The sequence below is a fragment of the Monopterus albus genome, unplaced genomic scaffold, assembly GCF_001952655.1.
Source record: "Monopterus albus unplaced genomic scaffold, M_albus_1.0 scaffold107.1, whole genome shotgun sequence".
NCBI lineage: Eukaryota > Metazoa > Chordata > Actinopteri > Synbranchiformes > Synbranchidae > Monopterus > Monopterus albus.
In genome coordinates, this window is record NW_018127987.1 from 199,423 (window position 1) to 213,784 (window position 14,362).

The 14,362-nt window shown below is 40.1% G+C and overlaps 1 protein-coding gene across 1 annotated transcript in view; it reads left to right on the forward strand.

Annotated features, from left to right (window-relative positions):
- The first annotated feature begins 6,940 nt into the window (after positions 1-6,940).
- The window catches only part of clcn1b (chloride channel, voltage-sensitive 1b), a 24,998-nt gene continuing 17,576 nt past the window's right edge, over positions 6,941-14,362 (forward strand). The window contains exon 1 of the mRNA XM_020610840.1: positions 6,941-7,087. Coding sequence (XP_020466496.1) covers positions 6,941-7,087 — 147 coding nt within the window. The remainder of the gene's footprint in view (positions 7,088-14,362) is intronic.

The window sequence follows — 14,362 nt, forward strand, 5'->3', positions numbered from 1 at the left end:
ACAACTTCACATTCAAATTTATTTGTATTTTCTGTGTAATTATTTCCTCTTCACACCCACCCCTCCTACACACACACACACACACACACACACAAATCTTGGAAAAAACGAATGAGCAAGCTTACATTAATCAACATGTACTGAGAAATGAGTAACACACAAGTGTATCTCTTTTGTAGCTGTATATATGCCAGTTAGAGGGTTTAGATGTTAATCCTTTTTAATCAGACACTTTTTTTTTGTTTTTTCACTGCACAGCTACTTTGAGGTCTCTCTTTTTAAACTATTTTGTACACAGATATATTTTTGAGGCTTTATTTTGTATGAAACTGTTTTTTAATGAACTGTAATGCAATTCTTATTTGTACATAATGTTTGTTCCAAGTTGTGACCATTCTTGTTTTTAGTTTAGTGACAGGCAGGTGGCAGCACAGCAGAGACCAATGCCTTTCATCATCTCTCTTTAATGAACATTATTCATATCTTACGCAGTTCCAAATGATCTTTTCCAGTTCCAAATCAGTTTTTATTTTAGTTACATTTAGCTGCAGTGATGATTAAACAGTAAAGTCATGGCTGCAGGTTTTGAACTGCTCTCAGTCAGAATAGTTCACATTTGCCTCACATAGTTTGCCTTGTGAAGAGGAAAAACACCTACAGGGCAGCTTTGAAAAGCAGCTTGAAGCATTTCAGTGGTTTTTTTTTTTGTTTTTCTTTTTGCTTTCCTGAAGGCACCCCTTGAAGTTTCTCCTCATATCAGCTCTGTTACTGTAAACATGTCCCTGTCAGGGTGACTGGTTGCCAGGGGAATGTGGTGCTACTCGTGGGGGCATACAGCTACTGTATGAACTCTGAACTTTACACTAACTCTCACTCTGTAGTGTTTCCCCCTCTGTGGCCGCTGCACATTTATCTGGTATATTTTACTGTATGTGATACAGTAAGGGTAAAAATGTATTTTTGTATGTCTTCCGTAAACCATATGCAGCTTTCTATAGCAACCTGTGCCATGTGAGGATGAGCTGACAAATTATGAGCACTGTGGTGCTTTCACATATATCGTACTACTTTGGCAGCCCCCACACAGAAGATATCTATTATCTCAAGGCTATGTTAGCATTGATGTTTCTCAGAAAAGCCGGACCAGGCACAGTGTGTTTAGTTACAGCAGTGTTGTATTGAAGAAAACAAACTATGGTCAAAACAGTATTGCTTGTTGGCCATCTGTAAACAAAGACACTTCTAGTTTACCCTGGCCTGGAACATTGTCACTCCTCTTGTGTTTTTGCAGATGGGGAGTATAATTCAAAACACAGATACATTGGAGTAGCACAAAGGGTAACTCACCTGCAGAGAGAGACATTCTGAAGGTTTGTGTTTGCTGCCAGCTGTGGTGGGGGTGGTGGGTGGGGATTCTATTTTTGTCAACACCATTGACTGCCAAATGTTCTATACAATAAACAGGCCATGGTTTTTAAACAAGACCAGTTTAAGTTGTTTTCTTATAGCTGCGTGGTTATATCTGTGTATCTGCATTTTCCTGTGACTGTGTGCTCTTGTGCACGTTTGGTTCAAGCTGAATCCTGCAGCACAAGTGCGTGTGTAGCCTCTGCATGAATGTATAATGTGGCTACTCCTGTCTATGCTCCACTTTATTTGATCTTCCTTGTTGCTGTGTTTGCGTGTGTTGTTCCAAGCGCACAGCCTGTCCCAGTACGTTCTCGGGTATAGTATAACTGGCTCCCCACTATCCCGCTGCGCTCAGATCTCTCCATGCTGCGACTGGGACGTACGTATCTCTCACACCGCCTGCAGCCGAGTGATGATGTTATCAGATAGTGTGTATCAAATAGAGGCACAGCCAGCTGTCCACAGTCATTCTTCCTTGACACACACACACTGGAGGTCAGAGTACCACATCTCTCACTAGTGTCCAGTGTAACAGTGAGATTATGTTGTTGTGTGCTGGTGTGTGGACCACAAAGCAGGGTGGGGTTAAGGGGTTTGTCTATGTTGTCCTAATGGTCCCCTGCTTCATCAGTCTAAGAGGAGAAATGACAGGAAAGATCCACCAAAGAGTTGGGAATAAGTTGGCTGAGTGGTCTGTGGCCTCCCTGGGGTTACAGAGCAGTGACTGTCCACCCCGAAGCTCAGTCGGTCGCTTTTAGCAAATGATGTGCAGCAAATACTGTAAATGCTCAGTTATATTCGTGTCTCTGGATATCTGAACTTGCTGCAGAGGTTAAGCAATTTGGAGATCACTTTACTGTTAGGAGCATTTTTGGGATGTGTGTAACTCTGGGTGGGCACATTTGGGGCGTCTTTTTTTCCCATATGGGAGTTCTGTCATAGTATGCAAGTGTTATAGGGATTGCCTTGGATCACTGGCTGATTAGGTGTAAGTTGTCATAGCTGTGTCATGTGCACCTCCCTACTCACAATGCAGGGGCAGCCCTATGGGGGGATGCACTTGCCACCCCCCAGCACACCACCACCACCCCTCTCCAAACAAGAATAGTTCATCCAAACACACACCTAATTGGCGGCTGGCAGGGAGGGTGCTGCTAAGGGCAACAAGTTGAGTCTGTGTGCGTGTTATTAGGTGTCTGCAGTTCTAATAAAGGAAAGCACTGCGTCCTTCACTGTCTCAGCAGATGGTGTTGCTCTGCTTTGTCCGCCTGTCTGATTTCCATCTGCAGTGGAGCTGGATGGCCCTCTGCCTCTGGATTATCTGGAGAAAAGCATGTTTGGGAAGGGTGTTATATGTGTTTTTTTAATTTTCCCTTTGTAAACAAATATGTTTTAAGTTATAGGTGAGTGAGAAACTTAGAAGATGTTTGCATGTTTATTTGACCCAGTGTAACTCTACTGGAAATGCTGGGGTGCCCAGCGTGGTTATTTTTGTATCGGTGACAGTGTGTCAATGGCCGCAGATGCATCGCAAAGGAAGGCTCTGAGATACCAGCAGACCTTGGTAGGTCTACACCACATCTTCTTTCACCTACCTGCTTATATGCAGTTCTGTTGGACTCTATAAATGCCCTTCCTTCATACCACTTCAGTTGTTTCTCCCCTTTGTCTTCATTTACACCTCCTCAGTTTAGTCTTTTCCAACTGTTCTCCAGTTCCTCAGTTACTTTCCCTAATTCATTCATTACTTTTCTCCCACTCTTAGCTCCTCGTAATTTGTTTTTGTCTATCACATCCTTTCTTATCAACAAGCAATGTTTTTGTGTCATTCCTGGTTCTACATCACACAAAGCCTCCATAATGCCTTTGTTTTGAATAAGTGCTCTGCATTTCATCCTCTTCCTCCTCCTCCTCCTCTGTGCTCTTTTCTTCTTGAACAAGATTTCTGCAACCTAATGAAAGTTTATTTGTATAGCTCACATTAATGTTCTCTGGCTGGTTCCACACCACCCACATTACAAAATGCTTATCCAGTGTAATAAATGCAAAGTCATCCCTGCAGGGATTATATTATTTAATTCGATGTCAGTGTTTTACTAGAGATCTTGCAATTGACAGTTTTTTATTCCCTTTGCATTGCTGAAATGATATCCTTAAATTTCATCTGTGACCTTTTCTCCCTCTCTCTGCTTCATTATGCTGCAGCCTTGTAAAGTCATTGCTGCTTTCATATGCTGGTGGATACACAGTAAATACCTATATACAGGTTAGATATATGTGTTCAGATGAAGGTGTGCCACTATATCCTCAGGTTCATCTGTTTAAATGCTCACCAAGAGTGAAATTCCTCCCTTGTTTGCTACTGATTTCTTTTTGCTTTTCATTCAGTCACACCCAACTGACACAGCATCAGTGTTGTGTTTTTTTTACACTCACTGAAAAAAATGTTGCTATTACAACATCCAGACAGACTACTGGAGGGTATGGTTTTTCTGGAAATTGCACAGAGTTAATTTGATTTCAATTAATTAGAATAGACTTAGAAAATTAATAGAGTGAACATATCAGCACCAAGGGAGGAAAAGAAATAAATGGGCCCCAAATAGAATAGAGTCTCTCCACCTTGTTGAGTGTATCTCATCTTTTCAAGATGCAGGCAGCTCATTAAATCTCTTATCCAGTGATATATAAGAAGGTGGTTGAGTAGGTTTCCAAGTAATGAGAATCAATCCTTAACCACCTTTCTGGGAGTTAGAAAGGGGAGTATGTTGGGGTGGGAGGGTGAGGAGAGCAGTGCATGGAGAGGGGTCAATAGTTTTCCAAAAAGTTTAGAAATAGACTTCCAGCACAGTACCAGGATGTACAGTATGTATCAACATAGCTGGGGTTTGGCTACATCTGTCACATAAAGGGTCAATGTTAGATTTAATTTTAGATAGTCTGACCTTTGTCCAGTAGATTTGATAGATAAGCTTAAGTTGAAGAACACTATGGTGCAAATGGGCAAAGAGAGGATTCTCTCTAGTACTACATCACACTCACCATCCTAAAACTCATAGTTTAGATTAGCTTCCAGTTGTGTAGTTTGTAAATGGGAAATATTTATTGATGGGCTGGTCTCATCAGGTTTTGGGAGGAAGCAATTGGAAATTTTTAGAATTTTTCAGGCTGTTTTTTTCACTGGATGATCTGAAGTATTATGTTGAAGAACAGGATTTTAAAGGTTTGTTTTCTACAAAGTTGATTATGATTTATAAGATGAAAGATCAATGAGCAGCTGAAGTTACTGGGGGTGTGCATGTACTGTATGTGTTGGAGCAGCCTCAGCAACTGACAAAGTGAGGAGGAGTGGTGACAGAGTGTTAGTACTGCTCCTCTTCTTTGAGAACATACAGTAGTTGCCCATAGAAAAATCCGTGATCCCTAACTCTCCTGGAGCCTCTGGCCCGGGGCCACAGGTCAGATATAAATAAGAAACCTCAATTAACCGTACTATTTACAAGCATAATGTCTTTCTGCAAGGTCACACATCTCTCAGGTACGAAATCTGATGGCACTGTGCATGTGCATGCTAGAGAATTAGAGCCTGGCAGGGTCTGAAGACTGTATATAATAAATTAATATATCATTTATGTGTTGAGCAGGATATGGCGGTGTGTACGTTCAGGTTAATGATTTAGCTGGCTAAATCTTCACTGTTCCCAGTAAGTACTGAGGTTATAACTGGGTTACATTTGGGTGAAAAGTAGGTATTTTGTATGTTTAGGTTACACAAAGTACAACTGGTGTTTCAGCTGCATGTAAATAATGATGATCAACTGGCAGTAAAACCCTGCTTTACACTGTAATGCTTGTTTAAGGTTTAGGTTTCTTGGAGTGATTATACAATACTGGACTGCACAAGGACTTGCAGCAATATGAACTAAGTGTGAATAAGACATTATATTAAACAGAATTTCAATATGAAATGTTAGGACACACAATGTGTTATTTAAAAGGTATGTATAATTTCCTAGACAGTTTCCTGGAAAGACCTATGTAATATGGTATTAAATGTCATTGAAAGAAAAGTTCCATTTAAATTCAAGCTAATATTTTATTCTTGCCTGTAAACATTTTTCAGCAGCTGACCAGCTTTGAATTGCCAAAAGAAGGTCATGCAACCAGTTTACACTGTCTTTGTTTTTCCCATGATTATCTGAAACACACCTGGTGGACAGGTGCAGTATTTCAGTGGTAGACTTCATGTCCATTTAATTAAAATGTTGACAGAATTCAAGCATTTCTTTCCTTGTGCATAGTACCTCCACTCAGTATGATCGAATACATTTTAAAACAACGGGCATGCCACAACATTATCGTTAAGTTCAGTTTTTGTTGACGTAGTCCAATACACGATCACCATTAACTGTGAGTTAATTGCAAAAACATAACTGAATTTGCACACACAAACTGAAATGTGAGGTTCATAGTGATAGATGTTATGGCAGGGCTGCTGTAGTTGGATCATGTTAGATCAGGGGTTTTCAACCAATTGTGACCCAGGGATCACCATTCTGACTAAGATGTAACCCAAAAACTGCTGTTGTGGGGTCAATAGACTGGCCCTATTATAATCCTGCAAGTCATATGAATGATACATGTAAAAAAAAAAAATAATAATAATCCATCCGTCCATTATTTTTACCACTTATCCTGAAGAGGGTCTTCAATCAGACTACCGGTGGGCCACGGACCACTGGTTGAAAACCTTTGCATTAGATTGAACAGGTGTACCTAATAAAGTGGCCATGTATAATTACTTTTTTTTGTTGTTGTTTTTTTTTCGGGTAACTTCTTGCACAATATTAAGAGATTATCTCCATCTAATTGTAATTAAAAAGTTACTAAAAAAACTTTGTAGCAAGATGAAGAGTATGTAAATCAGGCATCTGAAACGTTCCACATGCCAAGTGATGTTAATCCTGTTTTGACCCAGAAATATATTTTTAGACCTGCAAATCACCAAATTAATGCTTACTGGATGTAAAGTTGTATTAGTTGCTTGCGAGACACACGGTTGTTGTTGCCCCCTGACTTTAACAAAGAGAAGGCGGGCTCGGTGGCCTTGTGTCACGCTGACAGTCATGCTCCAAGCACAGATACAGTGCATCCAGAAAGTATTCACAGCGCTTACCTTTTTCCACATTTTGTTAGGTTACAGCCTTATTCCAAAATGGATTAAATTCATTATTGTCCTCAAAATTCTACAAACAAAACTCCATAATGACAATGTGAAAAAAGTTTGTTTGAAATCTTTGCAAATTTATTAAAAATAAAAAACAAAAAAGCACATGTACATAAGTATTCACAGGCTTTGCTCAGTACTTTGTTAAATCACCTTTAGCACCAATTACAGCCTCAAGTCTTTTTGAGTATGATGCTACACGCTTGGCACAACTATTTTTGGGCCATTTCTTCCATTCTTCTTTGCAGTACCTCAAGCTCCATCAGGTTGGATGGGGAGCATCGGTGCACAGACACCACCACCATGCTTCACTGTAGGGATGGTATTGACCAGGTGGTGAGCGGTGCCTGGTTTCCTCCAGACATGATGCTTGGCATTCAGGCCAGAGAGTTCGATCTTTGTTTCATCAGACCAGAGAGCTTTGTTTCTCGTGGTCTGAGAGTCCTTCAGGTACCTTTTGGCAAACTCCAGGTGGGCTGCCATGTGCTTGTTACTGAGGAGTGGTTTCTGTCTGGCCTCTCTACCATACAGGCCTGATTGGTGGAGTACTGCAGAGATGGCTGTTCTTCTGGAAGGTTCTCCTCTCTCCACAGAGAAACGCTGGAGCTCTTTCAGAGTGACCATCAGGTTCTTGGTCACCTCCCTGACTAAGGCCCTTCTCTCTCGATCACTCAGTTTGGCTGGGTGGCCAACTCTAGGAGGAGTCCTGGTGGTTCCAGACATCTTCCATTTACGGATGATGGAGGCCACTGTGCTCATTGGGACCTTCAATGCTGCAGACATTTTTTTGTACCCTTCCCCAGATCTGTGCCTTGATACAATCCTGTCTCGGAGATCTACAGACAATCCCTTGGACCTCATGGCTTGGTTTGTGCTCTGACATGCACTGTTAACTGTGGGACCTTATATAGACAGGTGTATGCCTTTCCAAATCATGTCCAATAGGAACATTTGAAGGATGATCAGTGGAAACAGGATGCACCAGAGCTCAATTTTGAGTGTCATGGCAAAAGCTGTGAATACTTATGTACTTTTTTCATTGTTTATTTTTAATACATTTGCAAAGATTTCAAACAAACTTTTTTCACATTGTCATATATTGTTTGTATAATTTTGAGAACACAAATTAATTTAATCCATCTTGGAATAAGGCTGTAACAAAATGTGGAAAAAGTTGAATGCTGTGAATACTTTCTGGATGCACTGTAGCTGCTTGTGTAGATGTGTTATGACTGGTTGTGTGTGTTACAGTTTATGTGAAGGATGTGGTTAAAAATCTGTTGGTGTCAGGGGATGAGTCAGTCTGTGAGAATCTCAACAGCAATGAAATAAATGTCATGAGTCCGAGATGTTCCAGGCTAATAAATGACTGGGCTCAATTGGCAAATGTCTCACAGACTGGAATGACTGGGATGTCGACAATTAACCTGTTAAATTATAAATAATATCACAGTTACACGATGAGTCTTTTCAATTAGAGGTGACCATAATATATTAATTAAAGTATTAGTTGTTACATCAATAGCTGCAAAATGAAATGCTGCTAGTGTTGCAAAATAGTGTCAATAACTTGTCATTGTTTTTGTGTAAAGGTTATAGCGTCCATCTGTCTGTGCAGCTGGCCTCCTGGGACAGACGGGCCAAAAGAGAGAGAAACTGTGGGAGAGGGAGAAGTGTGTCAGTGAACATTGGGTCACACTGCTGCTAATTATATGTACGAGTAAAGTTTCAGCTCAAGGCGGGGTTTGGATGGATGGTGAGAGGCAAAGTTTCAGGGGGAAGAGTGAGGGTGAAGGGTGAAAGGCTGCACATGAGTTCAGTCAGAGGTGAGATAAAACGAAAGTACACAAGGGGACAGAAAAATCTGAATTTTTAATGTGTAGTGGTACCTTACAGAGCTGTGCCATGTAAAACAAATAAAATACTATACTGGATATAAACCAAGGTTTAATTTCCCCAAACTATCTTCAAGGCTAAAGACATTTTAACTTACTCCTTTTCCAAAATTTTCCTCAAGCCCACTTTGGATTAAGATAATATCAGCCTTATGTGTATTGAAAATGAGTTTAAATTCATTAACCTCATACTGTGATTTACGACAAACAACTTTACAGTCAAATAATTAAGAGTTAAAGGCTACGTATATTGGGTTGTCCTGATGCACTAAGGGTCTGACAGTGTAACTGCAATAACTTCTATCCAAGGACCTTTGCTGCATGTCCTTCCACATCTCTCTTCTCCTCCCCATTTCTCCAATAAAGGCACAGATGAGAAACTTTTTAAAAAGATTATATTGAATATTAAAGATAGTGTTGGAGGTTGTTACATGTTTTGAAATTCTCCTTTCATCCTGATGGCAATGAATACATTAAAGGGCAGGCAGGCAGATGTGTTAACGCTCTGTTTTTATAGCTAAAGCTAGCGAGTTATGGCAGAGAAGGTATCTACAGCAGAATTTGGTCAAAAGTGGAAGAGAAGTTGGATGCTGCAAGAAGTAAAGCCAGAATTAACACTGGTGTAGCTTTGTAACGACGGCGACAACTGAGAGAACAAAAGGAGCTGAAAAGTGACGCCATGGTGGCTGCATTTCTGCTGAACAGTTTTGTTGTGTTTAGGGGGGGATTTGTTGTTTTCTTGAAATCTATAAGTTGTAGTCAGGCAGTGTGTGTTGCAGTGCACATTTTGTTTTGGAGGAGTGGCTTTGGAGAGAAGTCAGAATGAAAGGGCGGGATTTCTCTGGTTGCCTACTGTCAAAATCAAGCTTACCCTTGCTGGTTTTTTCAGGAATGCCAGCTGTACCTTTAAGAAGTGCACAACAATAATAACAGTATTTAATAATCTTTAGGTAGGCTATAAGAAGGAGAAGTGTTTTAAAACTGTTAAATGAGGTTTTGAACATTCCTCAGGTTTTCAAGCAGGGAGTTCTGTGTACTTGCTGCAAAAAAAACTGAAAACTTTAATTTTGTTGTGAGTTGAAGTGTACTTCAGTATGCATCTGGTGTAAAACAGGGAAGTGCCCCATATAACCACCAGTCCACTGCAAGGTCAGACACAATTAAACATATGTACACTCAGTTTTCTTTTATAGTGCTGATATTGAAATAAGGTAGTGTGATTTCAAGTTGGCAGCAGCACTCCACATTCAGGCCCAGTGGTTATCACAGCTGTAAGTATCCTGTCCCAGCACACCCACTGCAATGCACCATGCTGACCGAACCTTGCTGGGTTTTGCAGAAAAATGCAAACAGCTACTTGGGTAGACAAAAAAACAGTGGTACTCTGGTTCCCAAAGACCCAGAATTCACATGCAAACTGCAGGGTCACAACAGAGCAGTCAGCGACCCACTTTAAGTCCCACAACTGGGAATGGCGAGATGAAACCAAGGTGAAAAATAGAACCCAAATGATGCAACGTTAGGCTCATTGTTCCGACTGGTACAGGCAGATACAAAGTTTTATAAACTGTATTTTATTTTCTTTAAGTCAAGAGTACTATTAGTAGTTTAAGTTTTAACATTTACTGTCTTCAAAGGAAATTCCACAATATGTACTTTTGCTACAGATTAAATTTTAGCTGCTAAAATTGAGGAATTAATCCCCCAAACGTTTTTTCCCCCCTCTCACTAAAACAAGCGTGAGCCAAAAAACATGATACTATATGCTGTCCCTGAGCCCAGTCAGGCTTTAGTAAAGCATGTCATTGATGCTGAAGGCACGTACAATAATGTAGGACAGTATTATCCACCCAATCCCACACAGTGTTGATATGACTCTGGTCTCAGCTCAGTCAGCAGGTATTATTTTCAAACCTCCAGCTTGTGTCTGGCCTACCTGGTATCATTTATGGTCCTGCTGCAGGACTCCGCTGGAATCTGCTACCGGAATCTGGATCGGCCACCTAAATGAGTATCTACCCCACTGAATTAAGAGCTGCTGACAATTTATTGTCAAGCCTCAAGTGTCTATATTAACCTTTGCTGCCCTTCCTGTTTGTGTGTGTGTGTGTGTGCAGCACTTGCCATACCTGTCAGCCTGCAGTATATACTGTATGGAGCCAGCAGGTAGAAGGTACGGTCAGTGTATGTCACTGTGGCAAACACAGGAAAGGACACATGTAAGATACTTAAAGAAGGAATCACACTATATTAGAGACAAGCAAGAAAGTGAGTGGCAACCTGCAGAAGCAACGGCTGGAAAGATGAAGGACAGGATCAACACGTTTGAAACAGTTCTGAATATAGATCAGTTTCTGGTAAGGTTTGTTACCTTTCATATTGAAATGTTTTTTCCCCCCTAAAGTTGGAAACGTTTTTGCAAGAATTTCTTTGAACAAAGTTGGAAGAAGGCTACCTGTGTTCTGTCCCCTGCTTGTGCATTGGCTTTATGTTTAAAATTGCATGTTGTGGCAAAGCTAGATAAATGTAAACCAGTTCTAGAGAGGATAAAAGAGGCTCCACGGTTGTTTTTTTCTTGGACTACTCGGTGTAAATTTGAACTGTGGACTCCTGCAACAAATGGAAGTTTACAGTTTGGTTTCTTTTTCTCCTTTGGCTGTGCCAGCTTGCCATAATTAGAACGTGATGGCTTGAACAGTGTTTGGATGAGGCATGGAGATGTTATCATGCTGGTTAATTAGTGTATGCATATGGAGACATGCACTTGTGGAGGTGAGCTGGGGGGGTGTGATCTCCTGATCTGTTTCTTGGTGGTGGGTCAGATGTTATCATTAACCTTGTTCTATGAAACAGGGCTATAGTGTTGTTAAGCCTCACCACACACACAATATATACATTTATAAGCACTCAAACACTGTATTAGCATGCTTAAGAACCCACACAAACACAAACATATTTAGCAATATGCAGCTCTGACACTCTTAGGACACTCCTCAGGGGTGCAGGAATGTGCTTTTTTTTTTTTTAATTAACTCTCAATGTCACACTGCTCTTCAACCTCTGCATCTATTAGCAGCTCTCACTATGACCGAAGCCCTCTCTCTCTCTCTCTCTTTTTCTCTGCGGAGCTGTTTCTGTTTACACTTAGGCTACTACCTCTTGATTTTCATGTGCTTTACATTATGTATTACCTTGTTAGAGGCAGCTCATAAAGGTCAGCTCCATAAATGAATTCAAAGCTCCTGGCAGTTCACTGGCATAATTTAACACAGGCTTTGTGTTCCTAACAAAGCCAAGGGAGGAGTGGTTTACATTTTTACATTTTCATCTCATGAGACCTGCAATGAGCAGAACAGTAAAAGCGTCAGTTCTTACAGTCGAGCAGACAAAACTATTAATGAGGGGTGCAAGTGTCAGAGCCGCACGGTAACGCTTGACTACTTTCACATAAAGAGATTAAAGAAAGGAAGTGCAGGAAAATAGTAAGAGCCATGGGGGGGCGTCAAGCGAATCTCGCTGAGAGTAAAGTAGTGTGAACAGTGACAACCTCTGGTGCTCTTGACTTGGAGTGGGAAGGTCACTGAATAGTTGGACAGTAGAACAATGGTAGCAGTGATGTTCATAACTGCGTGAAAGTCAGGGGGTCCTTGTGTAATGGACATACAAGGTTGCACAGTGACACAAAGGTAAACACAAGGTTGAGAGATGAGGACAGCAAAGTCAGCTGGTGTGAATGAACTGCAGCATTCAGCATCTCTCTCACGCTATTGGTCCTCATCGTCTGATTTTCAGATCTTTTGTCGCTTTGTCTCGCTTTTTCTTTCTTTCCATTTTGCCACAGTGGATTTCATTGACAGTACCTCAGGGCTGCAACTCATATATTTTTAGCAATTGTTTATTCATTGATTTAAAAAAATTCAAAACCCAAACTTCATTCATTTTAAATTAAATACACAGTAGTTTTTAATATAGATAATGAACAAAACAGACTTGAAACTATTGTTCATTTTGTAATTCATTTTGATTTTGCTCAGTGTTGCATATACATTTAAATGATACAATAAATTAAATATGTACATTATACAAAATGGAAAAAGGAGAACACAATAACACAACCACAAAACGTAGAACAAAAGGGGTTTGCAGGGAGGCTGAGAGTGACTGTAATATAGGAATAGAGTTTTATAAAATAAAAAATCTATGCAGAGTCACCACTGAATAAATGAGCCAAGTAAATATTGTGTTTTAGGGGAATGAAGGGTTTATAGCAAAAAGTGACCTGTTGGCTCAAATGAATAGAGCTCGTTCATTATTTTACTCCTGTATTTTCCATTTTAAATGGTAACCTAAGTTAGTTAAATTGTGAGGGTTTTTTTTTGTTAATGTTTGTTGACTTGACATAGAAATAGTCACTGTGTACATGGTCAAATAGAGTGCCATTAGCTTAATAATAGTAATTTAGTAATTTACAAAACTAATAACACAATTATTTGACTACACTGTTTGTTCTGGTACCTTGGGAATAAAACATAACAACAACAGGTTCCCTGTTTGATGCCAGCGCCTGTTTGATGATGCTGATGGATTAGTGCTTTGGTGTTAATGTGTAGTGCAGAGGTGATGGTGGTTAGGTTGCCTGCAGTGCAGGACAGGAGACAGAACAGGGACAGAGCTGCTACCACATCATGCTAACAACAACTGATGAGGAACAGGTAAAACCACGAGCAGCAAAGGCATCATCTGGTCAGGGTTTTGTTGTTTCCTTCTGTCCAGACCTAATGACAGAGGCCAGGCTTTTTTCTTTAATCTCCAGAAGTTAATGTGGTGTGTCTATACATTTTACATTATTAATAGTAGCTTTAATGGGTTGGTTGGCTAAGCCTTTTAGACTGGATTGAGTTACTTGCATATTAAAAGAATATAATGAACCAATCATTACAGTTTATTCAGTATATGTACAAAAAATGTAGTGTGTTTTTATTTAGAACATATTGTTTTCTGTGGCCAGTGATTTAAACTCTTTTGCATTAATGCCTTGTCCTTAGTAGCGAGCCTCATTGTTTTGGAAGAAAACTAAATTGGAACAAGCAAATTATTTGTGGAATTAATGTTCAACCAGGTCTTTGCATTTCTCACTATTTCCTGTCACTGATCTACTGTCACTTCAGCTTTTATTGCACAAGGGCAATGCAACAAATGTTTGTTGCATTAAGGTTCATTAAGCTGCCAGAAGCGTGCCTTTGTTCTGGACAATATTTTGTGGATTGTAGTGTTTAGTGAGGGTTAAAATAAGCAGCAAAGCATGTAACAGTATAACTGTTTGGCCCCCTTCTATGTGTCACATTCATGTATCATGTTCATTCATGTTGTGCACTAAAAGTCTCAACTAAAGATAGATTTAACCAACTTGTCCGTGTCACAGACATTTAATTTGATTTTAATCAGATGTAGCTGCGACTTTATTTTAAGATCGGTGGATGTAATTATGTGTAGTTTGCTGAACTTTTCACACTCATAGTGTATCATGATTTCATGTATCAGTCCTCCTTTTCTGTATGAACCTGCTGCATGGCAGAGAGCCCCTTTTATGATCTATAGCTTTGCTTTACTGTGTGGAGGAATGCATGTGTTCTGTTGGTTTCACATGCATATCACAGCTGCACCCAGTTTTTCAGCTTCTCTTACAGCGTCTATAATTTTAACTATAGTTTTAGCGATGCAAACTAGTCATCCTGGATCACAAGGTATCATGTTTCCTGAACACGTTTGTGTGTGTCATTGTGTGTGAGTGTGATTCTGTGGTTGTAGGTGTAAAGCACAGATACACTTG